The 26,271-nt window shown below is 41.2% G+C and overlaps 2 protein-coding genes across 4 annotated transcripts in view; one reads left to right on the forward strand and one right to left on the reverse strand.

Moving 5' to 3' along the window:
- Nucleotides 1-7,390: 7,390 nt before the first annotated feature.
- LOC121453000 (FUN14 domain-containing protein 2-like) lies at nt 7,391-7,903 on the forward strand. The gene has a single exon (XM_041659510.1). It carries the CDS (start codon nt 7,451-7,453, stop codon nt 7,901-7,903), a length of 453 nt encoding a protein of 150 aa, XP_041515444.1. The 5' UTR covers nt 7,391-7,450.
- Nucleotides 7,904-12,447: 4,544 nt separating this feature from the next.
- The window catches only part of Abhd18 (abhydrolase domain containing 18), a 45,885-nt gene continuing 32,061 nt past the window's right edge, over nt 12,448-26,271 (reverse strand). The window contains exons 7-13 of one of the 3 annotated variants that reach the window (XM_041659273.1): nt 25,811-25,838; nt 24,390-24,528; nt 21,727-21,816; nt 21,036-21,137; nt 17,361-17,739; nt 15,859-16,021; nt 12,448-15,344 (exon numbers count right to left, since the gene is read on the reverse strand). In XM_041659273.1, coding sequence (XP_041515207.1) covers nt 15,293-15,344; nt 15,859-16,021; nt 17,361-17,739; nt 21,036-21,137; nt 21,727-21,816; nt 24,390-24,528; nt 25,811-25,838 — 953 coding nt within the window. In that variant the 3' untranslated portion in view covers nt 12,448-15,292. The remainder of the gene's footprint in view (nt 15,345-15,858; nt 16,022-17,360; nt 17,740-21,035; nt 21,138-21,726; nt 21,817-24,389; nt 24,529-25,810; nt 25,839-26,271) is intronic. The other 2 variants (XM_041659274.1, XM_041659275.1) reach the window with 2 other exon arrangements.

The raw sequence follows: 26,271 nt of genomic DNA on the forward strand, positions 1-26,271 counted from the left end.
CTGCCTCCCAAGTGCTGGGATTAAAGGCGTGCACCACCATCGCCCGGCTTATGCCTTAAAATTTTTAACTTGTCTGCAGAGATGGCTTAGTGGTTAAGAGCACTGACCGAACTTCCAGAGGTTCTGAGTTTAATTCTCAGCAACCCCATGGTGGCTCATAATCATCTGTAATGAGGTCTGGTGCCCTCTACTGGCCTTCAGGCACACATGCAGGCACAGAACACTATACATAATAAATAAATAAATCTTTAAGCTTTCTGCACATAACATCACCCAGCCCAGGCAGTCTGGGCACTGGGTCCGAATCATCGGGGCACCCAAGCGGGCGGGAGTCTCTTTGTTTCTACGGCCTGCCTGCACCAAGCAGGGTAGGCGCTTTGTTTGCGACCTGCCCACCAGCACGGAGGCCTGATCTCTAGGCGCCAGGAGACCCAGCGTTGGGGTGAGTTTCTGACCCTGCGGCGCCAGCCCGCGAAGGGGAGTTCAGAGGTTCCTTGGCCCCCTATCCTTCTTGAGCTCTCGGCAGGGCCCCCACTTCCTGCATACCTCCTCTTTCTTCCTAGCCCAGCCAGCTTCCATCCAGAACCCTCCCCACTTTGCCCCACCGCCCTCTTTCTGCACATAACATCACCCAGCCCAGCCTGTCTGGGCACTGGGTCCGAATCCTCGGGGCACCCAAGCAGGCAGGAGTTCCTTTGTTTCTTTGGCCTGCCTGCACCAAGCAGGGTAGGTGCTTTGTTTGCCACCTGCCCATCAGCACGGAGACCTGATCTCTCGGCGCCAGGAGACCCAGCCTTGGGGAGACCCAGCGTTGGGGAGAGACAACGTTGGGGAGATCCAGCATTGGGTAGGCAAGGAGACCTGATCCGGAAAAGAAGATCCATAAGGGAGCATTTGGAAGAAGAGATGGGTAGACGCCAAGGCAAGAATTCGCCCAACAAGCTGAAAAGCAACATGAAGCCACCAGAAACCAGCGACCTCACAACGGGAGGACATGAACACCTTAATCAAGAAGAAGTAGAAAAGGTTGACTTCATGAAAGTGATTGACGCTCTTAAACAGCATGTAAAAAATGCCTTAATAGAAATGGATGAGAAATATAACAGAAAGTTTGAAGAACTGAATAAATCAGTGAATGATACCCTAGAAAACCAAGGAAAAACAATCAAACAGATAATGGAAATGGTGCAAGACTTGAAAACTGAATTGGAGGCAAAGAAGAAAACACAAACAGAGGGCCGGCTGGACATGGAAAATTTAAGTAAACAAACAGTCTACAGAAACAAGCATAACCAACAGAATACAAGAGATAGAAGAAAGAATCTCAGATTCTGAAGATACCATAGAGAAAATAAACACTCTGATCAAAGAAAACAGCAAGTCCAACAAACTCTCATCACAAAATATTCAGGAAATATGGGACACAATAAAAAGACCAAACCTAAGAATAATAGGAGTAGAAGAAGGAGAAGTGCAGCTCAATGGTCCAGAAAATATATTTAATAAAATTATAGAAGAAAACTTTCCCAACCTAAAGAAAGATATACCTATGAAGGTTCAAAAAGCATACAGAACACCGAATAGGCTGGATCAAAAAAGAACATCCCCTCGCCATATAATTATCAAAACACAAAGCATACAGAATAAGGAAAGAATATTAAGAGCTGCAAAGGAAAAAGGCCAAATTACTTATAAAGGTAAACCTATCAGATTTACACCTGACTTCTCCATGGAAACCATGAAAGCCAGAAGGTCCTGGATAGATGTACTTCAGAAACTAAGAGACCATGGATGCAAGCCCAGATTACTATACCCAGCCAAGCTTTCGTTCACTATAAATGGAGAAAACAAAATTTTCCAGGATAAAAACAAATTTAAACGATACGCAGCCACAAATCCAGCCTTACAGAAAGTAATAGAAGGAAAATCACTAACCAAGGAGTCCAACAATGACCACAATAACTCAGACATCTAGAGACCCTTCACCAACACAAATCAAAGAAGGGAAACACACAAACTCTATGACTAAAAAAATGACCGGAGTTAACATCCACTGGTCATTAATATCACTTAATGTCAATGGACTCAACTCACCTATTAAAAGGCACAGGCTAAGAGATTGGATACGAAAACAGGATCCAACATTCTGCTGTTTACAAGAAACACACCTCAACCACAAAGACAGGCACCTACTCAGAGTAAAGGGCTGGGAAAAGGCTTATCAAGCAAATGGACCTAAGAAACAAGCAGGTGTGGCCATACTAATCTCTAACAAAGTTGACTTCAAACTTAAATCAATCAGAAGAGATGGAGAGGGGCATTTTATACTTATAACAGGAACAGTTCAGCAGGATGAAGTCTCAATTCTGAACATCTATGCCCCTAATTTAAAAGCACCCACGTACATAAAAGAAACATTGCTAAAACTCAAGGCAGCCATCAAACCGCACACACTAATAGTAGGACACTTCAACACTCCTCTCTCACCAATGGACAGGTCAATCAGACAGAAGCCTAACAGAGAAATAAGAGAATTAATGGAGGTAATGAATCAAATGGACTTAACAGACATCTATAGAACATTCCACCCAAATAGGAAAGAATATACCTTCTTCTCTGCAGCTCATGGAACCTTCTCAAAAATCGACCACATAGTCGGTAACAAAGCAAACATCCACAGTTACAAAAAAATATTAGTAACCACCTGTGTCTTATCAGATCACCATGGATTAAAGTTAGAATTCAACAACAATGCTACACCCAAAAAGCCTACAAACTCATGGAAACTGAACAGTCAACTACTGAACCATACCTGGATTAAGGAAGAAATTAAGAAAGAAATTAAAGTCTTCCTGGAATTCAATGAAAATAAAGAAACAACATACTTAAACTTATGGGACACTATGAAAGCAGTCCTAAGAGGAAAGTTCATAGCACTAAGTGCCCACTTAAAGAAAACAGAGAAAGCTCACATTGGAGACTTAACAGCCCACCTGAAAGCTCTAGAAAAAAAAGAAGCAGACTCACCTAGGAGGAGTAGAAGACTGGAAATAATCAAACTGAGGGCTGAAATTAACAAAATAAAAACACAGAAAACAATCCAAAGAATCAATGAAACAAAAAGCTGGTTTCTGGAGAAAATCAACAAGATTGACAAACCCCTATCCAAACTAATCAAACGGCAGAGAGAGAATTTGCAAATTAATAAGATCAGAAATGAAAAGGGGGACATAACCACAGACACAGAGGAAATTCAGAGAATCATTAGATCTTACTACAAAAGCCTATATGCCACAAAACTGGAAAATTTAAAGGAAATGGACACTTTTTTATATAAATACCATATACCAAAGTTAAACCAGGACCAGGTGAACAATCTAAATAGACCTGTTAGTCGCGAAGAATTAGAAGAGGTTATCAAAAACCTCCCTACCAAAAAAAGCCCAGGACCAGATGGTTTCAATGCGGAATTCTACCAGAACTTCCAAGAAGACCTAATACCTATACTCCTTAATGTATTTCACAATATAGAAACAGAAGAGTCATTGCCAAATTCCTTTTATGAAGCTACAGTTACTCTGATACCAAAACCGCACAAAGACTCAACCAAGAAAGAAAATTATAGACCAATCTCACTCATGAACATCGATGCAAAAATCCTCAACAAAATACTGGCAAACCGAATCCAAGAACACATTAGGAAAATTATCCATTATGATCAAGTAGGCTTCATCCCAGGGATGCAGGGCTGGTTCAACATACGAAAATCTATCAATGTAATCCATCATATAAATAAACTGAAAGAAAAAAACCATATGATCATTTCATTAGATGCTGAAAAAGCATTTGACAAAATTCAACACCCCTTTATGATAAAAGTATTGGAGAGATTAGGGATACAAGGGTCATACCTAAATATAATAAAAGCTATATACAGCAAGCCGACAGCTAACATCAAATTAAATGGAGAGAAACTTAAAGCCATCCCACTAAACTCAGGAACACGACAAGGCTGTCGACTCTCGCCATACCTCTTCAATATAGTACTTGAAGTTCTAGCAATAGCAATGAGACAACATAAGGGGATCAAAGGGATTCGAATTGGAAAGGAAGAAGTGAAACTTTCGTTATTTGCAGATGATATGATAGTGTACATAAGCGACCCCCAAAACTCCACCAAAGAACTTTTACAGCTGATAAACACCTTTAGTAATGTGGCAGGATACAAGATAAACTCCAAAAAATCAGTCGCCCTCTTATACACAAAGGATATGGAAGCAGAGAGGGAAATCAGAGAAGCTTCACCTTTCACAATAGCCACAAACAGCATAAAATATCTTGGGGTAACTCTAACCAAGGAAGTGAAAGATCTATTTGACAAGAACTTTAAGGCATTGAAGAAAGAAATTGAGGAGTATACCAGAAAATGGAAGGACCTTCCTTGCTCTTGGATTGGGAGGATCAACATAGTAAAAATGGCAATTCTACCAAAGGCAATTTATAGATTCAATGCAATCCCCATCAGGGTCCCATCAAAATTCTTCACAGATCTTGAGAGGACAATAATCAACTTTATATGGAAAAACAAAAAACCCAGGATAGCCAAAACAATCTTATACAATAAAGGATTGTCTGGAGGCATTACCATCCCTGACTTCAAACTCTATTACAGAGCTACAGTGATGAAAACAGTGTGGTACTGGCATAAAAACAGAGAAGTTGACCAATGGAATCGTATAGAAGACCCGAATTTTAACCCACAAACCTATGAACACCTCATTTTTGATAAAGGAGCCAAAAGTATACAATGGAAGAAAGAAATCATTTTTAACAAATGGTGCTGGCATAACTGGATGTCAACCTGTAGAAGAATGAAAATAGACCCATATCTATCACCATGCACAAAACTCAAGTCCAAATGGATTAAAGACCTCACTATCAGTCAGAACACAGTGAACCTGATAGAAGAGAAAGTGGGAAGTACCCTACAGGAGATGGGCACAGGAGATCGCTTCCTATGTGTAACCCCAACAGCACAGACTTTAAGGGCAACATTGAATAAATGGGACCTCCTAAAACTGAGAAGCTTCTGTAAAGCAAAGGACACTGTCACCAAGACAAATAGGCAACCTACTGACTGGGAGAAGATCTTCACCAACCCCACAACAGACAAAGGTCTGATCTCCAAAATATATAGAGAACTCAGGAAACTAGACTTTAAAATGCTAATTAACCCAATTAAAAAATGGGGCACTGAACTGAACAGAGAATTCTCAGCAGAGGAAGTTCAAATGGCCAAAAGACACTTAAGGTCATGCTCAACCTCCTTAGCAATCAGGGAAATCCAAATCAAAACAACTTTGAGATATCATCTTACACCTGTCAGAATGGCTAAAATAAAAAACTCCAATGATAGCCTTTGCTGGAGAGGCTGTGGAGGAAGGGGAACACTCATCCATTGCTGGTGGGAATGCAATCTTGTGCAACCACTTTGGAAATCGGTGTTTCGGTTTCTCAGGAAATTCGGGATCAACTTACCCCTGGACCCAGCAATACCACTCCTGGGAATATACCCAAGAGATGCCCTATCACATGACAAGAGCATTTGTTCAACTATGTTCATAGAAGTATTATTTGTAATAGCCAGAACATGGAAACAACCTAGATGCCCTTCAATGGAAGAATGGATGAAGAAAGTGTGGAATATCTACACATTAGAGTACTATGCTGCGTTAAAAAACAATGACTTCTCAAATTTTGCATGCAAATGGATGGAAATAGAAAACACTATCCTGAGTGAGGTATCCCAGACCCAAAAAGATGAACATGGGATGTACTCACTCATAATTGGTTTCTAGCCATAAACAAGGGTCACGGAGTCTACACTTGGTGATCCCAAAGAAGCTAAGTAAGAAGGTGAACCAAAGGAAAAGCATATAGTTGTCCTCTTGGCTATGGGAAGTAGACAAAATTGCCGGGGTGAAAATTGAGATCTTGGGGGTGGGGTGGGATGGGGGTAAGGGGAGATGGGGAGAGAGGGGGGAGAGGGGGAGAATGGGGGGAGCTTGGGGAAGGGGGAGGATTGGGATGAAGGAAGGTTGGATGGGGGAGCACGGAAGCACGGTTCTTAGTTAAGGGAGCCACTTTAGGGTGGGCAAGAGACTTGACCCTAGAGGGGCTCCCTAGTGCCCAAGATGAGGTTCCCAGTTAGTTCCTTGGGCAGCTGAGGATTGGGAACCTGAAATGACCCTATCCTAGAGCAATACTGACGAATATCTTGCATATCATCATAGAATCTTCATCTGGTGATGGATAGAGATAGAGACAGAGACCCACACAGGAGCACTGGACTGAGCTCCCAAGGTCCCAAGGAGGAGCAGAAGGAGGGAGAACATGAGCAAAGAATTCGGGACCACGAGGCGTGCATCCACCCACTGAGACAGTGGAGCTGATCTACGGGGAGCTCACCAAGGCCAGCTGGACTGTGACCGAAAAAGCATGGGATAAAACCGGACTCTCTGAACATGGCGAACAATGAGGGCTGATGAGACACCAAGGACAATGGCAGGGGGTTTTGATCCTACTTAATGTGCTGGCTTTGTGGGAGCCTAGCCAGTTTGGATGTTCACCTTCCTAGATATGGACAGAGGGGGGAGGACCTAGGACTTAACACAGGGCAGGGAACCCGGACTGCTCTGTGGACTGGAGAGGGAGGGGGAGAGGAGTGGGGGGAGGGGGAGAAGTGTGGGAGGAGGGGGAGAAGGGTGGGAGGAGGGGGAGAAAAAAAACAAAATAAAGTAAATAAAAAAAAAATCTTTAAAAAAGAGTTAACTTGTCTCAGTCTCTTTCGAGTACACATATCCCAGGTTGTAATCGCTTGCATAGTTACAAGAAAATTCACTTCTTGGAGAGTGTCTCTGCTATTAACACTTCTTATGTGAAATCATTCATTTGAATTTCTTGTAAAATGCTTCTGGTTGAATGTATAGAAGAAACATTTGTGGTAATACCTTGAAATTTACTTTTTAAAGCCTTGGTTGTACTTTGTAACAAATCTTGTTTTAGCTTGAGTATTCAATTGAAATCTTTTTTTGGGGGCGGGGGGCAAACCCCACCAAATCTTACAACTAGTATTTATAATATACTTTACTTTTCCAGTCTAACGAATATAGACAACCGAGTGAGTTTTAGCCTTTTCTGATCCTTAGAACACCCAGTTTGATAAAGGCCAAGGTGGCTTTATGACGTAGCTCCGCCTGAAGAAAAGCTGAGGCGCATTCTCCACCTGCCCTCTTTCGCCCCGGCCGTGGGAATGGATACATCTGCCCACGTGCGGAAGGTCAGCAGGCCATGACAACGACCACAAGCACCACCACCGTAACCGCAAAACACTATCTCCTGTCCTACTGACCCTCTGCGGCTGTCCTCTCGCAACTCGCAGCTCACAGAGATGGCCACGAAGAGTCAAGAGCACTTTGACGCTTATGAGGCATTGGATCTTACAGAATTTGGCAAAAACCAGCCTTGGTGGCGCAAACTTTTTGGGCAGGAGACCAGGTCTGCGGGCGAGAAGTACAGTGTGGCAACCCAGCTCCTGGTTGGCGGCATCACGGGCTGGTGCACTGGCTTCATATTTCAGAGAGTTGGAAAGCTGGCTGCCACAGCGGTGGGAGGGGGCTTTTTTCTACTTCAGCTAGCAAACCACACTGGCTACATCAAAGTTGACTGGAATCGTGTAGAGAAGGACATGAAAAAGGCCAAGGAACAATTGAAGATTCGGAAGAGCGCCCAATTACCAACTGAGGTCAAAAGCAAAGCTGAGGAGTTGGTGTCGTTCATAAAGCAGAATGTATTAGTAACTGGAGGATTTTTTGGAGGCTTTCTGCTCGGTATGGCATCCTAAACGGGTATCATTCCACTCCTACGGTTCAGTAGCCTCCATACACCATCGTAGAAAAACCCAGAGGCTTTCCACTTCCTCTTCATGCCTGCCCTCCTCCCTGTTGTAAATCTGAACCGCTTCCATGCGCATCTGCCCATGCAAGTTAACACAGGTCCTCCCATGGGCTTGACAAGCCACAGGGCAGCGCACTCTCCATCTGGAGGTCAACAGGAATGGTCCTTCCCCGGTGTGTAGAACCTGCCCCAAACCATCTTTAAGATCTGTCCCTAACAGTCGAGCTGGAAGAGCGCTATGTGGAAAGGAACTGAACATATCTGACTTTGAGCATGGGAAGAAAGTAAAGCAGGGACAGTTGTGGGAGTACCACCTGCTAGTCAGCTACTTTAGGGGGACAGTCTCCTTACAAAACTTTACAAGTAAATTGATGCTTTCTTTTGCTCTGGGCAACTACTCCAGTAAGCTGTAATTATAGCTAAAGTGTGACTCTCTTCAAAAAGGGCCATAATCTAAATCCCTGAAAGCTTCACTAAGACCTGGTTGTTTTTCTTTTTTTTTGGGGGGGGGGGTAGGATAGGGTGGACCTAGGGCCTTGCCTCTACTACTTGTACTAGGCCAACAAGGCCTACCACTGAGCTATATTCCCAGGCTTTTAGGTATTTTTCATTTTGAGAGGTCTCACTAAATTGCTCTCGGGGCCTGGAACTTGACATTCTTATGTCTCAGCTTCCTGTGGAGGTGGGATTACAGGTCCAAGTCCCCGGGAACAGCTTCCCCAAGACCTTAAGAAAGAACTGAAGAATGCATCTCCGAGTCTACTTTGCCTCTTCTCAATCTTCTCATTTGCCTTTTCCCACCAGGATTAGTTTGCCATAACCCATCTGGCTGGGCTTTCTACTTCAGGGCCTCGACTACTTCAATCAAACGTCAGCTGGGGGAAATTTTCACCTAGACGCTTCAAGAAGAAGAATCTGCTTTCGGGCCTAGGTCTGGGGTACAATTTCTATATTTGCAACTGTAGGATTGATTCACATTTTGTGCTTTGTCAACCAGAGGACCAGCTCAGCTCTGGGAGGCCACCCACACAGTTCATCTCACACGGACTTTGCTCTCTCCATACAAATCAGAAACAGCACTGACTTCTTTTCTTCATGACCAGGTGGAGAGAGAAGAGGGCCTTAGGGGTCCAACACCTCTGCAGAAAGGGCAAGTGTGTGAGTGCAATCAGTGTTTCCATTGCCTGTTGGTCAGAAGGTAAAAATCATGGGTTCTGCCCAAACTCAACACTGTGAGCAATGGAAAACGATAATCGTAAGGAGCACCTTGGAAACTGTATGCTACATGGGAAGAAGAAACGATTACTTCTCTGTCTTTGAGTATGTCTGGGTTTCCACCTTTAATACCAGGATTAGATCTTCATATTTCTACCAATGGGGGGGTGGGAACCCTACTAAAACCACAAACTCCGTAGACCTGAGCAACAACCATTTGTTTATAAGCCAATTGGGTCTTTACAGTTTAAATTATGTTTACATTCTTCCGTTCACTTAAAACTCTTACTTAAAAAAACCAACCCCTCCAAAGGAAAATGTCAACTAGTACTTTGTTTTCTTTCTTTTTTTAAAGTCATTAAACAAATGGTAAATAAAAATTGGTTTTTATGGTTTTCTTTTTAAACAGGATTTCATATAATTCAGGCTGATCTCAAAACATCTTTTTTTTTTTTTTGGTTTTTTCGAGACAGGGTTTCTCTGTGGCTTTGGAGCCTGTCCTGGAACTAGCTCTGTAGACCAGGCTGGTCTCGAACTCACAGAGATCCGCCAGCCTCTGCCTCCCAAGTGCTGGGATTAAAGGTGTGCGCCACCACCGCCGGGCTCTCAAAACATCTTGTAGCTAAGGATGACCTCAGGAGCACTGAGATTAAAGGAACAAGCCACCGTGCCTGGTGGCTTTGCTTTTTTTTTTTTTTTTTTTGCTTTTCTCTTTTTATGTAAATATTTTCACCTTTATGATACTCATTCATTTGTTATTGTTTTGCAGTGGCTGGAGCCTCACCAATGCTAGCACTCTACCACCAAACTACAACTCTAGTCCACCTGTTAATTACATGGCCCTTGAAGGGGACTAGTTGTCTTACTGGACAGCTGCTTCCATCCCAAGGAGATCATCATATTGTAAAGGTGACAGGAAACAAGTCAGCGCTGCATTGGCTACGTGGCTTGGGCATGGACACTGTGGCCCTGGTCAAAGCCTGTGCACCCTACAGGGATAAACTACAAATGGCTTTTCCCCTTCCTCCACACCCCTGGGGATATTGAACCCAGGTTTTGAGCATGCTAGGAAAACATTCTAAAAGCAAAAAGAATACTTTGTGAGACATGAAAATCATATGAAATTCAAATTTCAGTTGTAAAAGTTTGAGCACAGCACATCGCTGGAACACAGTCATGTTGACTCATTTCCACGGGTCCTTTGGCTGCTTTACACTACCCAATTAGTGTAGTTACAATAGAAACCATACGTGGTACTGTCATCGCTTTGTGTTACGGCAACATGGTGAATATGGAGAGTAATGGGGTGGGTTCACTGAAAGGTCCAACTAAAGGCATTTGCTCCAGACACTCAGGAGGGAGAGGCAGGAGATTTCTTTTCTTTTTAAAGATTTATTTATTTATTTATTATGTATACAGTATTCTGTCTGCTTGTATGCATACAGAGAAGGAGAGGGCACCAGATCTCATTACAAACGGTTGTGAGCCACCACATCATTGCTGGGAATTGAACTCAGGACCAACTAGAAGAGTAGCCAGTGTTCTTAACCTCTGAGCCATCTCTCCAGCCCTCAAGGTAGGAGATTTCTGAGTAAAAGCCAACCTGGTCTAGTTAGTTCCAGGCCAGCCAGGGCTATATAGTAAAATTAAGTCAATCTGCGCAGATATTCTCAGAGCCAAGATGTCCTGGTGAAAGAGCCTTGACACATGAGCATTTGCAAAAGGTTTTGATGATATGGAGCAAAACTTTGAAACAAATGTGAATTATCTCCTTCAAAACAATAATTCCAGCCTGGTGGTGGCGGCGCACGCCTTTAATCCCAGCATTCAGGAGGCAGAGGCAGGTGGATCTCTGTGAGTTTGAGGCCAGCCTGATCTACAAGAGCTAGTTCTAGAACAGACCCCCAAAGCTACAGAGAAACCCTGTCTTGAAAAACAATAATAATAATTCTACTCTCAGTTCAGCAAAAGTCCAATGCTCAGGAGGCAGAGGCAGGCAGATCTCTGAGTTCAAGGCCAGCCTGAGCTACATAGCGAGTTTCAGGCCAGACAGGGTTACATAGTGAAACCTTGTCTCAAAAAATCTGAGACAAAATAATAACACATATAGAATATTTATTGTATATTTGAAAAATAATATATTACATAATGTATATTTATTATTATCATTATTTACTTATTCATTATTTTGTTGTTGTTTGTTTCCTGAGACAGGGTTTTTCTCTGTAACCGCCCTGGCTGTCCTGAAACTTACCTGGAACTTGCTTCATAGACAAGGCGGGTCTTGAACTCACACAGATGCATCTGCCCTCTGCCTCCCAAGCTATTGGGATTAAAGGTGTGTGTCACCACCGCCTTTGTTTTGTTTTTTGAGACTGGGTTTCTCTGTGTAGCCCTGGCTGTCATGTAACTTGTTTTGTAGACCAGGCTGGCCTCCAACTCAGAAATTCATGTGCTTCATCCTCCTGAATGATGGGATTCAAGGCATACACTACCACCGTCTGGCACAAAATTCTTATTAAACTTATTTGTGTGTGTATGTGTGCACATGCTTGCAGGTACAGGTACAAACCAACCCTACAGGTGTGAACAGGTGTGAAGTCAGCCCAGCTGGCTTTGCCCTTTCTTTCCTTCTGCCCTTAACTTCTCCAGTGTTGGGATTACAGATATGAGCAACCACATCTGATTTCCAACCATTTGATGGCAGCCTTTGTCCATGACCTCATTACTCCCAGCTCAAGGGGATCCTATAATTAAATGAAACCTTACTGCCTGTCTCTCCCTCCCGATGCCGGAGATAAAGGCATGCGCCGCCACCACCTGCCATATGTTTACTTTTTTTTTTTTTGGTTTTTCGGGACAGGGATTCTCTGTAGCTTTGGAGCCTCTCCTGGAACTAGCTCTTGTAGAACAGGTTTGCCTCAAACTCACAAAGATCCACCTGCCTCTGCCTCCCGAGTGCCTGGGATTAAAGGCATGCGCCACCACAGCCCGGCCCTTTTTTTTTATGTTTACTATTTTCAACATAATCACATCTAAGTTAAACGACGCCGAGACAAACAAGGTATGCCAGAGTGCTTGTTCTCCTGGGATGGAATGGAGTAAAACCTGGCTCTGAGGAGACATTAGCATACTGATACTGGGGCAGAGCTTCCTTGACTCCTTCCCGCCTTACCACATGGGTATGAGAGCTAAAGGCAAACCCAATTAGCTCAGGTTTGGACACACAAATCAAACGATAAATGCTTCTGGTAGTTGGAATGATACTTCTTTAAAAGGAAAACAAAGCAAATAACTACTAAAATAGATTTTTATTATGAAATATAAATTTGGAAATATCTTAAAAATTCAGTTATAATGTTAATAGACATTAGAGAAAGCACCACGTTAAAAATACATTGATAAAATCTAATGACAACATTGGCAAATCATGAAGTCTAAGTATAGAACTACACCAGGTCTTTAGAGCTGAGTGAAAATATAGAGTAGTAGTTACTTACACATAAGAAGTCTGCTAGCAGAATTGGGAATTCACACCTATTCTGTACACCAGACAAAACTGGGTCAAACTGGCCTGTGAAAACTAGTTCCCTGCAACTCTGGTCTGATTGAATCTATAGTATTTATAGACCTAATCCACAAAGTGTCGGGAAAATGGCAGGCAGGACTTCTTTGAAAATACATTAATTTCTCAAAGAATATATATAATGTGTGTGTATGAATGCTTTATTATGCTGAGTGGGCTTAAAGAAACGTGAAAAAAGGTATTTTTTTTCTCTCTGAATTAATCAGCTTAGGCAGTTTTGTGAATGAAGGATAAAAATAAATTTATTTATTTGAGACAGATAGTCCTGAGTGGTCTGGGAACACACTATGTAGACTGTATTGGCCTGGAACTTGTGACTGATCCTTTACCTCCCAAGTGCTGGAATTACAGGCATGTCCTGCCAGTGACACACAGTTCTTTTTTTTTCCCTCTGTTGAGATAAGGTTTCTCTGTATATCTCTGACTGTTCTGAACTGCTTGGCAGACCAGGCTTGCCTTGAACTCTGCCTCCCAGAGCTGGGATTAAGGGTATGTACCACCATGCCTGACTCTGCACCCAGTTCTTAAAAAATAAAAATTCTAAAATAGTCTAAGAATTAATTAAAATATCAAATTTTCATTATTTTACTAGTAGAAAAACTACATACCACAGAATGTTTTTAATAAATGCATATGTGAAGAAAAATGTTTTTGGCTGAAACTATGTTCAGAATCCAAAGAAATTCTCTCACTATATGCATGATAGAATGGTGTAATACATTTAATCTCTTGTTTTATTTATTTATTTTAAAAAGACAGACAGGTTTTCTCTGTGTAGTCCTGGTGGCCTCCAGCTGAGAGATTGGCCTGCCTCAGCCTCCAGAGCACTGAGATTAAAGGTGTACATAGGTTTTATTTAAAGGATCATTTTGTTCTGGAAGTCAAAAGTAAAAGTTCTAGTCTGAATATACGAAATTGCTGTAGCTCTAACAGCCTTACTGTGATATATGTGAAAGTCCAAGTGTCCAAGAAGCAACTACTTTTCCATCACCGACTCCACAGTAAAAATGTTTAAACAGCTGTTGGGAACTTTAGGAACAGACCTTAGAATGGCGCAGCATCTTTAAAAAGCTGCCAAAGGCATGTTAATATCCACCTATCCACAGGCTCCAAGGCTACACAGAAACCCTGGCTTGCAAAAAAGAAAAAAAAATCCACATATCTCCATTAAACTTAAATTTAAGAGCAATACAGATTTCAAACAAACACATTTTAATATTACCTTTTAAACATTCTTGCTCAGAGAAGTTTATTATCAGCACCATATATCTATCCATATAAATCCCATTTAAAAAGTCAGCAGTGTATAAAGCCTCAAGTTTTTCTGTACAATGGTTCAATTTCATATGTAGCTATTAAATTCTGAAATCAAAAAGTCAAAGCTGTTAACTCAGTCTTTAAGCAACAGAAGAACCAGGTGTGTAAGAAATGCCTGAAAGAATCTAGTATCTAGTGAAAAGTTCATCTAGCATATCCATTTTTCAAGACAAAGCTCTCTTAAATATAGAGAGCATGTTTGACTCCCATCCCAGATACATACAGGTTTTCTTTCTGTTTGGCGGATTGGGGACTGGCCTCAGAGTCTTCACAGGCTGGGCAAGTACAGCCCCAGTCCTGGCACTTTTCTGACCTAACGTTTGATAACACTTTAAAGTCTGCTCTAGTCTAACTAATCTTATTTGCATGTTTCAGCATTCAGGTTGTTAGTAAAACATTACAAAGCAGTAAGGTTTGTTTTATACTGTCGTGTTACTGTTTTTGAGACAGTCTTATCATGTAGTTTTGGCAGGCCTGCAACTTGCCGCACAGACCAGACTGGCCTTGAACTCAATAGAGCTCTACACGCTTCTCTCTCCTACCTGCTGGGATTGAAGGCATGAGCTACCATGCCAGACATATTTTTTTGAGACAGGGTCTCGTGTAGCTCAGGCTGGCCTCAACTTTGCTCTGTAAAGAACAATGATGGGACTCTTGACCCTCTTGCCTTCACTTCTCAAGTGCTGGGATTGCAGTTTGTACACAGAGGCACAGCTCAGCAGTCAGGATAGTTTTCATAATTCAAAGGTAACACTGATTTACACATCTATGGCAGTAAATTACCTAAAGTTGAAAGCTAGATTATAAACCCACTACATAGACAAAAAGGAGGAACACAGGTTTTAAAATAAAGTTAATAGCAAAAAATGCCATATAACAGTATACAGTACATATGTTATATAATCTTAGTTTCAACAATTCTATTAAAAACCAATAGGGTTCCTATTTATTCAGAATCAATAAATTATTCATAATTAAAATGTTTTTATAAATATTAACAACAGATGTCATATTGGATATATGAGATTTTCAAGAGTAACAAACACTTCAGGATTGTACGATTCAAGTACTGCTTTTACATTAATAAAATCTACAGTTGGTAACTGACCCATAACACTGGCACACAGACTATATGGCAGCAATCAGGTAAGTAGTGCTGTCTGCTTGTTTCTCACATCATCGTAGGGTGAACGCTTTTAGTAGGATCCATTGATCCGATTAGTTAGCATATTTATGAAGGAAACGTTCAAAGGCATCGTAGATGGCTTGTCTAAAATAAAGTGAAAAGAAATAATCAGCCATTGACAAATATGGAGGACAGATAACTATTGTATCTCTAAAATGATCTCTGCTTAAAACTGTCTGATAAAATAGACTTCTCGTATCTCTACAGGACAAAATAAGAGAACAGTACAGGAGAAATCCTTCTAAATAAGATTTAAAATATTTGTCTTTTTTGTTTGGTTTTTGTTTTTTAGAGACAGGGTTTCTCTGTAGCTTTGGAGCCTGTCCTGGAACTAACTCTTGTAGAACAGGTCTGCCTTGAACTCACAGAGATCCGCCTGCCTCTGCCTCCTGAGTGCTGGGATTTAAGGCGTGCGCCACCACTGCCTGGCTAAAATATTTTTTTTTATATGTTCTAGTCTTCCTCTGCCTGGCTAAAATAATTTTCTTATATGTTCTAGTCTTCCTATTTCCTTTTTGGCCTCCACATATTTTTTAAGCAAAAAAAATATCCCCTGAACAATCAACAAATAAATACCAATTTAGACGAATCATCTTACCTGAAGAGTCCTTGTTTAAAGAGATAAGCACTGATGTGACCCCCTTCTAGGTACCGGATTTCACAACCAGGCCAAATTTCTTGCAGGCTTCGAACTCCTGTCCGTGGAATATAGGCATCCTCTTTGGCTTGTACCACTATAATGAGGCTTGGGTCAACTGGAACTAAGTATAGAATTTTGATGCATTAAAAAGTGCTTTGAATTTTGCATAAATACCTAAAATATATTACCAAACAAAATGCACCATATGTGAGTCTTTAATCCTAGCTACTTGGAAGGCTGAGGCAGTGAATTGCAAGTTGGAGACCAGTATGAACAACACAGATCATGTCTTAGACCCTAGGGAGGTGGTTTTGTTAGCACAGTACTTGCTGCACAAGTTTAGACCCCAGAACCACGTTAAAGCTGGATACAGGGCTTCACTTATAACCTCTGGGGACGTAGACACTGGCAAAGCCAGTCTAGTGGAATTTAGTAAACACTAGGCTTAGTGAGAAAGCTTGTCTCAAAAAATTAGGGTGGAGAGTGACTGAGGACGACACCTGTGTTGACTTCTGGCTTCCACATGTATGTGGACATACAGATGAACATGCATACTCAAAAGAGAAAAACACTATGCCACAGTACCACAATATTCATTTCATAAAAATGAAGCGCTTCTTTTTTTGGTTTTGTTTTGTTTTCAAGACAGAGTTTCCCTATGTAGCTTTGGAGCCTGTCCTGGAACTCACTCTGTAGAGCAGGTTGGGCTTGAGCTCACAGAGATCTGCCTGCCTCTGCCTCCTGAGTACTGGGATTAAAGACATGCACCACCACTGCCCAGCTGTTCTTTGTTTTGTTTTTTTAAGATAGAATTCTCATGTAGTCCAGGCTGGACTGTGAATTTCTGGTCTTCTTGCCTCTACGTCTGAATTCTAATGCTAAGATTACAGGCATAGCACTGTAACCATTTGAGTTTATGCAGTGTGTGGGGGATTGAGCCCAGACATTGCACATGCTATATCCCCAGACCTAAAATGAATATTCTAAAGATATAAACAGAAAAATAAAAACAAACAAACATGCTGGGCAGTGGTGGCAAACACCTTTAATCCCAGCACTCAGGAGGCAGAGGCAGGTGGATCTTCACGAATCCGAGGCCAGCCTGGTCTACAGAGTTCCATGATAGACTCCAAAGCTATGAAGGAACCCTGTCTCGAAAAAAAAAAAACAAACAAACAAACACATACAAGGGAGCTGGAATGATAGCTTGAGTTGTTAACAGCACTGACTGCTATTCCAAAGAACTGTGTTTGATCCTCAGTTCCCACAAGGTGGCTCACAATCATCTGTAACTCTACTAATTCCTGGGGATCTGACACCCTCTTTTGGCCTCCATGGGCAGCAGGAATGTACGTGGTGTACAGACACGCATGCAGGCAAAACATCCATCCACACGTGAAGTGTATCTAAGAAATATTTACAGAGCACAGCTGTTCCCAGTTTCCTGTGAAAATTAGTACCTGAGAAGTTTGCTACATGAGTACATTCATCCATGACTCCCTTCATGAAGATCAGAGATTCTTTCTGAAGATTACTTCTTTTCTGTTCTTTGCTGAGCAGGTGAGGTGACTGAGGGTTGTAATTTGCATAACGACTTTTGTTAGTTGAGAGTGTTTGATTCAGGCATTCCATCTTAGCGGTATCTTGCATCAAGTGTCCTTTTGAAGTAGTACTGACAGATGTTTTACCAGAATTATGGCACTCAACATGCTTTGGGGACACAACTTGGTCTGTTGTATCTAAGTTTAATGTTCTGGAAACCAGATTTAGGTTGGTCAGCTTGTCTGCACTGCTAGGGAAGTGTTTCATGAAGTCATGTCCCATTTTGAAAGAATCTGCCTGAATATATGATAAAAAAGAAAACATTTTATATTAGAACTTTGTGAAACATTTAAAAACAGAAAAGGAAAAAAGTATTAGTAGGTAAAATATATAGCAGGGCATACATCAATGGAATAGTCTCAGAAATTAACAACAAGCTAGAGGTAGTAGCACACACCTATAATTACAGCACTTAAGAGGCCGAGGCAGGAGAACAGGGTGTTCTAGCTAGCCTGAGCTACCCAGTGAGACCTTGTCACAGATCTCCCCACCTCCACACACAGAGTAACGGGAGTATTTATTTTTCTTCCTTTCTCTGGCATAGAGTCCCACTACATAGGCTCCCTCCCATTTTTGAACTTCCTGCCTTGGCTTCCCAAGTGCCGAGATTACAGGCACAGGCCACCATCCCTAGCTGTAAAGTCCCTTTCAAGGCACATGGATGAACACTGAAGACATTATGGCATGTGAATAAACCAGGTACAAAGGGCAAAATGTGTATTCTGCTATATAAGATTTACACAGTCATATTTGGAGACAAATAAGTTGTGGTTGCTGGGGCAGCATGAGGGTGGAAGTGGTAACTGTTGTCTAATGGGTAGAGTTTTAATTTGGGAAGATGAAAAGTTCTTTTTGTTTTTTTTGAGATGGTTCCTCTGTGTAACAGCTCTGGCTGTCCTGAAACTCACTTTGTAGAATAGACTGGTCTTGAACCCACCGAAATCAACCTGTCTCTGCCACCCGAGTGCTGGGTTTAAAGGAATGCGCCACACCACCTGGTGCAAGATGAAACGTTTTGAGATGGATGGTGGTGATGGCTGCGCAACAGTGTGGGCTGTTCACTGTCAAAATGCTTAAAGTGGCAGTTTTAAAAATGGTAAATTTCATGTTGGTAGATTTACCATCATTATTACAGGGCCAATGGAAAAACAGATACCAAAATTTGAAGAGGCTAAAGATAAATAGCACACTTATTTTTGAATGTTGCCTGATAAAAAAAAAATCAAAATTGTCAGGATCACAACTTTAACCCTCCCCCTCCCCCGGCCCACACACACTCTGGAGACGGAGGCAGGTGGATCTCTGAACTTCAAGCCAGCTGTTTCTACAGAGTTCCAGGACAGCAGCCAGGCTACAAAGAGAAACCCTGTCTCAAAACAAATCAAACTTACCTGCATCAGATTTTACTGCCCAAAATTTCAAAACAGCTATAATCTGCTTTAACTCCAGACTTTCTAAAAGTTTTATGGGCATACCTGAACTAAAATATACATTTAAGCACACGAAACAGCTACTTGAAATTCCCCTTTTTGGGATAGATTAACAATTAAAAAATATAAACGAAAAAATGCCGGGCAGTGGTGGCGCATGCCTTTAATCCCAGCACTCAGGAGGCAGAGGCAGGTCTGGTCTACAAGAGCTAGTTCCGGAACAGGCACCAAAGCTACAGAGAAACTTTGTCTCACAAAACAAAAAACAAACAACAACAACAACAAAATGCTGCCTATGAAAGCTGTAAAAATTTTGACTTATAAATACAACATAAATCAAAATAACTTTATTATATTTATATATTAAGAGAAAAATAAAAAGAACAGATGACATCCTTGCAAAATCAACTTATATGAGAAGAAGCTAATCAAATCATTTTTTATTTTTGTAGACAAGGCCTGCCTTGCTGGCCTAAAGTTTACTATGTAGACCAGGCTAGTTTCAAATAAGAAGATCTGGCTGGCCTCCAACTCAGAGATACAACATACTCATTATGTAGGCCTGCCTCTGCCTCCCAAGTGCAGGAATTAAAGATGTGTGCTAGCATACCTGGCTCACAAAAAAATAAAAAAATAAAAAAGAAATTCAAGATGGGCAAAGGATATATATATATATAATGTATATATGTATCATATATGTATATATCACATATACACATGGTCTTAGCTTATAGACACATGCTCAATGTCAAGAATAATGAGATAAGGGGCTGGAGAGATGGCTCAGTGGTTAAGAGCATTGCCTGCTCTTCCAAAGGTCCTGAGTTCAATTCCCAGCAACCACATGATGGCTCACAACCATCTGTAATGAGGTCTGGTGCCCTCTTCTGGCCGGCAGACACACACACAGACAGAATATTGTATACATAATAAATAAATAAATAAAAGAATAATGAGATAAAAATAAAAGTATCCCACTTTTACTATCAGTTGAGTCTAACATATACCCAAACCTCAGCACAACTAAAGTCACATTGTAGGCACCATTTTGACCTTTCAACCCAGCATGTAGGCTCTAACACCTGCCAAAATGAGAATAAAGACCTAATAATCTATCAAAGACTAGACCACAGTTCCAGGATCCAGGAAAGTCCTAAATATACTAACCTTGCTTTTTGGTTTCTGTAGTTCTGCTTCTTGTTAACTGAAGTGAATAACCAGGATGTATTTTTTGTGCATAAAAGATAAAGAACTTGCTGGGCACTGGTGGTGCAAGCCTTTAATCCCAGCACTTGGGAGGCAGAGACAGGCGGATCTCTGTGAGTTGGAGGCCAGCCTGGTCTACAAGAGCTAGTTCCAGGACAGGCCCAAAGCTGGAGAGAGACCCTGTCTTAAAAAAACCAAAGGATAAAAAAAGTAAGAAAAAAGAAGAGAAACTCAGTATGTAGACCAGGCTGCCTGTGAACTCCCAGAGTTCCACCCGATTCTGCCTCTTCATATTGGGACTAAAGGTGTGCACCTCTATGCTTATAATTAAAAACATTTTTGAAATTAGGCATAGTCGTAAATGCTTGCAATCAGGCATTAAGAAGGCAGAGGCCAGCCTGGACTTACATAGAGAGACCCTGTCTTTACAAACAAACTAATAACAAAATCAAGGGGAAAAAATGTTTTCTTGTTATATAGTCCAGGCTGGCCTCACACTTGTTGTACTTCTGCCTAAAATGAAGAATCGCCTTCACAATCTCTCTGCCTTAGCTTCCAAATGTTTGGATTACAGGCATGTATCACCATGCTTAGACAAAGAAGAGTAATTCCTAAGTTTAAAAGTATGTATTTCTTTAAAAAATTGCCATTTTCTTTATATAACTAAATATGTAATCAACCTTTACTCCAATGTTACATGAATATTAAAATACTCCAGCTGGGTGTGTTGGCCCATGTCTTTAATCCCAGTATTTGGGAAGGTGAAGGCAGGTGGATCTCTGAGTTGGAGGCCAATCTGGTCTAAAAGTGACTTCTAGGATAGTCAGGGCTATTACACAGAGAAACCCTTATTTCCAAAAACCCAAAACCAACCAACCAAACAAACAGAAAACTTACCCCACAGTACTCTAGCATATGAATAATTTCTTCTTCATAAACTGTCTGTGTGTAATACTGCTTTTCCAGCTCCCGCCAATTAATAGATTTACTCAATACACCCTAAAATAAAGTAAAATTAAATCATGACATAGTCTGCATAATACCTTTATGTTTATTAATTACTGTATAAGAGAGTTAATAATCTATTCTTTGAAAGGCCTGCCGATATATTTAAGTGGAGTCTGGGAATTTGATCAATAAGCAGCTTTTACACTGATATGCAACTTTCTCTAAAGGCTAGAGTGGGCCACTGTAGTCACACGGTTTGTACAAGTCTGAAATTTCTTCTCAACTGCTGGGACACTCAAGGTGGGGGGTATTTAACCAGAGACCCTTAAGTCCGAGAGGCTCAAAGATGAGCAGCATTTTGCCACCTGGTACAAGTGATTGCTGGAGGAATTAAGCAATAAGCCATGAGATTCAGCTGAGCAAGGACCCTTGGAAGCCTACGCTAAGTTTAGCTCATGTGCCTTTTGTTGATTTTCTGTCATATCTTTTTGCTACAGTTAAGCATTCTCTCTCTATATATAGAGGTGTGTGTGTTCTCTTATTCCTTCCAGCAGGCACAACACCTAGGGGTGATTCTGGGGACCACCACGGTAACTATATTTAAGTACACGTTATCAAGTTTCAAGCACAATTCAATTACCGTAGTGAAGACCCCAGATGCGGTGGACCAAGACAGGCATGGAATCAATGGCATGGGCTTGGGCCAGTTGGAAACTGCTAAGGAGGCCATCTGTAACATGACAAAAGTAATTTAGAGAGTTTCTATTCATTAATGTGAAAAATACTAAAAAGTACTTTGTTAGGAGTAGGTGAGAGAAGACAGGAACACAAGGGCTGTATAACATTTATAGAATGCCCCCAAATTATAAATTCAACAACATACAAATTCCTTTTAGTAAGCAAGAAACTATAAAGGCTTCGTTACGAATGTTTTTGAGCTCGTCTTGCTGTGCACACAGGCTGCTTCTGCTGCACACTGGAGCTCTTTTCCCTCAGCCTCTCCAGTGCTGGGGTCATAAGCATGCTTCTGCTACACCTGGCTCTGAGTAACACTGTGAATTTAAGTTTTTATAATTCAAGTGATCATCTATAGCAAACTTTAAATTCATTTATAAATATATAAAATACACACACACACACGTAATGACAAATACATTTATGTGACCAGACACATTTCAGGTACTACCTACATGCTTCATGGAGGAAAGAGAGAGCACAGCAAGCAATTATGGCACAGTGTGGAAATGGACTGAGGAATGAAGCACAGCTGGCAGGTGAAGCTGAAACTCCAAAAAGGGCTTCTGGTGGGAAGGAAGCTGTAAAGCTGTTGTTTGGCTACAAGATGGCACAAGGGGGCACTAGAGAGACCTGGCTATAGTCCTGTGAAGCAAGCTGGCACATTTTGAGCAGGAGAAAGCAAAAATCTGACTTAGAGCATTCAAGTTATACCAGAGAGGAAAAACTTCAAAGAATGAGTCTGGGACTCAGATCAGTATTTCACTTAGCCCTTATCAGAGGTTCTTCTTGCAGTAGATGAGAACTAACAGGGACCCACAACTGCACAGCATACAGGTAGGAGACATTGGGCCAGGCGGTGGTGACACAAGCCTTTAATCCCAGCACTGGGGGGTGGGGGGTGGGAGGTGGGGAGTGGGGCTGAGGCAGGCAGATCTCTGAGTTTGAGGTCAGCCTGGTCTACAGAGTGAGTTCCAGGATGGCAAGGGCTACAAAGAAAAACCTCATCTTGAAAAACAAACAAACAAAACAAACAAGAGACTTTGGAGCATTTGGCCTTAAATGGGATGGTTTCATCAGTCCTGTCCTCAGAGCTCAGGGGCCTATGTAGAGCAGAAGGAAGCGAAGAGGAGGTGGGAAGATTGTTAAGAGCCAGAGGCAGTGAATGACTCTCCAAGGAGACAGAGTCTTCCAGACACAACAAAATGAATACATATATGAAATCACAGAGACTAGTAGCATGCACAGGGCCTCAACAGGTTCAGATCAGACTGGGTACCAGCTCTGAGAGAGAGAAGCTGATTTGGAGTCACTAACCAAGAAGCTGTCTACAATTGGTACCCACTGAAAAGGGGGAAAAATAAGTCTCCTCCCAGGTCCCATGACCAGGAGTAGATGGCCAATACAAAACAAATTAATGGTATTTTTGTAGACTTTTCAAAATCTCAACTAGCTTTGTTTGGACATTTTTTTGTATTATTGGTCAAGATAATTTGTCTATGGTTTCAGTTTTTTTTTGGGTGGGGTTGTTTATGTGCATTTTTTTGTTTGTGTATGTGTATGTGTTTGCTTGTTTTTTATAGAAAGAGAAAGAGTGAGGATTGGATGGGTAGGGAGGTAGTGAGGATGTGGAAGGCGCTGAGAGAGGTACAATGGAAATGTCACAATGAAACCTATTATGTTGGACAATTAATATACACTAAAAAATTAAAGAGCACCTTCAAATTCATTTCTCTTCTAACCAGTAGCAAAAGTAAGGGTATACTTTGTATATTGAAAAGACCCTTGAAAAGTTAGATTTTGTTTTGTTTTTTTCGAGACAGGGTTTATCTGTAGCTTTTGAGACTGTCCTGAACTCGCTCTCATAGACCAGGCTGGCCTTGAACTCATGGAGATCTTCCTGCCTCTGCCTCCCGAGATCTAGGATTAAAGGTTTGAACCACCACTGCCTGACTTTTGTTTTTTGAAACAGGGCTTCTTTTCTTTTTTCTTTATTTTTGGTTTTACAAGACAGGGTTTCTCTGTAGCCTGTCCTGGAACTCACTCTTGTAGACCAGGATGGCTTTGAATTCACAGAGATCCCTGTGACTCCCAAGTGCTGGAATTAAAGTCATGCATCACACTGCCCAGCTCACTGCGTGGCTTTGTAATTAGCATTTTTTTTAAAAAGATTTATTTATTTATTACGTTATAGTATTCTGTCTCCATGTATCCCTGCAGGCCAGAAGAGGGCATCAGATCTCATTACAGATGGTTGTGAGCTACCATGTGGTTCCTGGGAATTGAACTCAGAACCTTTGGAAGAACAGACAGTGCTCTTAACCACTGAGCCATCTCTCCAGCCCAGTAATTAGCATTTAATAAAGTATTAAATCCAAAATCTGAGTTATATCTGGAGTTGTACAATATATGTTTGTCTACCTAAATTTTACAAAATAACATTACTTCATCATTGGAGCTATTACTACTGCGTATTTTCACCAACATTAAATTCATGCTTTAAGTACACTTAAAATTACCCTTATTTAAAAACACAATGGTAATGAAATATAAGCTGAAAAGACTCACATGTCCTCCCATGGATATTCCAGTCATTCCGAGAGGTCCATAACCTTCCCTCTCCAACCAGTGCAAGAGAGCTGCCGACTCCAGAATAAGAGCACCTCCCATCACAAACAGGTCAGACACATTTTTTAAGCTGGATCTTCTAGCCTCACAAAACAAAATAGAAAATGATTTATTTCATACATTTACATTTTTAATACTTTAGAAAGCTGAGAGGTTACTGTGTACAGGTGTCTGTTGGTGCATGTGCACATGTATGCACGCCACGGTGTGTGCAGAAGGCAGAAGACAACTTTGTGGATGGAATGGAACCAGTTTTCTCCTTCAACCTTATCTGGGTTCCAGGGATTGAACTTAGGTTGCCAGCTTGTGCAGCAATTGATTTTGACAGTTCAGCCATTTCACTGCTTCACAGTTATATTTAGTGTTGCTGGTTTTCTTCCTGAGACAGAGGCTTCCTATGCAGCTCAGGTTAGCAGAGAGCTCATATGTACCTCCTATATTTGAGTTCAGGGTTTGTCTCCAGACTGAAAATTCTTGAACTATTTAGTTTGACTGTAATTTTCACAGTTCAACAAAGTTCATTCTAACCTAGTCCTCACAGTAAGCAAGGCCCATTGGATGCTGCTCCAAAGCTTATACTTCCTTCTGGAGAACTCTGTCCCAACCCTCCTGGCTATTGCCACCTAGCAGACATGGTAAATGTCTTCAAAAGGCGGCTTCAGGATGGTGGGGAGCGTGGTAAGACCAGTGGATCCTATGAGCACAGGTCCACTGTCACATTTCATGGGCTGTGAAGTGAGTTCGTTGGTCAGATGCAGTGCTGTGTGGAAAACCACAACGGAGGGTAAGGCATTGTCTAAGTCCATGCTGGTGGTTTTGGCAGAAGCATTATGTGCAGGAAAGGAAAATCCATAACCAGAGTAAGTATTCCAGTAAGGACAAAGTTTGCCCTTTTCATAAAAGCAGGTCCAGTGTCATCAATCTGCAGAGGACTTGGATTTGGTTCTCATCATTCATAGTAGATGACTCACAACCACCTGTAATTCTAGCTCCAGGGGATCCAATGTTCTTCTGGATTCTATGCGTACCTACATTCACATGCTAATACCAACCCCCTGCCCAACACACATACACACACATACACACACACACTGATTTTAAAAATGTATTTGAAAACAACAAAGTCTTACCTTTTGTTCAGGTATGGTTTCACAAATAAGACATAATTTGAATCAGCCTCTAAGCTTTCTAAATCTGTCACCTTACTAGACATTAAAATGTCAAAATCTTAAAAAATAAGAATTAAAGTCAATATTCTTACTAAGTTTTACAAGCAATTGAAGAAATGGTTAACTAAAGACTACCAAGCACTTGTCCTAAACACTGCAGAAATAATGACAGTAAAAGTGACAGATACTTACACTTGGTCCTTGGGCTTCCTGCAGCCATTTGAGAAGATGGGTCAAAGAGAAAGTTTTAAAATAATTAAATATACTCATCTCAGAACATATTATTTAAGCACAAAAGTTAAATTTGAATATAACACCCAAATAACTACTTTCCCAGTGACTTCAAAAGCTGTTTAGAAGTTTTCAGATATTTCAACTTAGTTATTTTTCTTAATTACAAAGCTTTACTGAGATATAATCACAAGCCAAGTAATTCACTTATTTGAAATTTATAAATTAATATACTCAGTATACTTACAAAGTTATATAATCTTAAATTTATATTTAAAATGTAATTTATTGATTTTTTTTTCTTCTTTTGAAGTCAGGGTTTCTCTGTGTTGCTCTGGCTGTCTTGGTACTCACTTTAGACCAGACTGGCCTCAAACTCAGAGGTTCACCTGGCTTTGTCTCCCGAGTGCTGGAATTAAAGG

The sequence above is a fragment of the Microtus oregoni genome, unplaced genomic scaffold (assembly GCF_018167655.1).
Source record: "Microtus oregoni isolate MIOR12 unplaced genomic scaffold, Mior012 000010F_ref0000083, whole genome shotgun sequence".
Lineage (NCBI taxonomy): Eukaryota > Metazoa > Chordata > Mammalia > Rodentia > Cricetidae > Microtus > Microtus oregoni.

What these genes read in the sequence shown, in the direction of transcription:
- LOC121453000 (XM_041659510.1), top strand. Translation starts at nt 7,451, where the DNA reads ATGGCCACGAAGAGTCAAGAGCACTTTGACGCTTATGAGGCATTGGAT.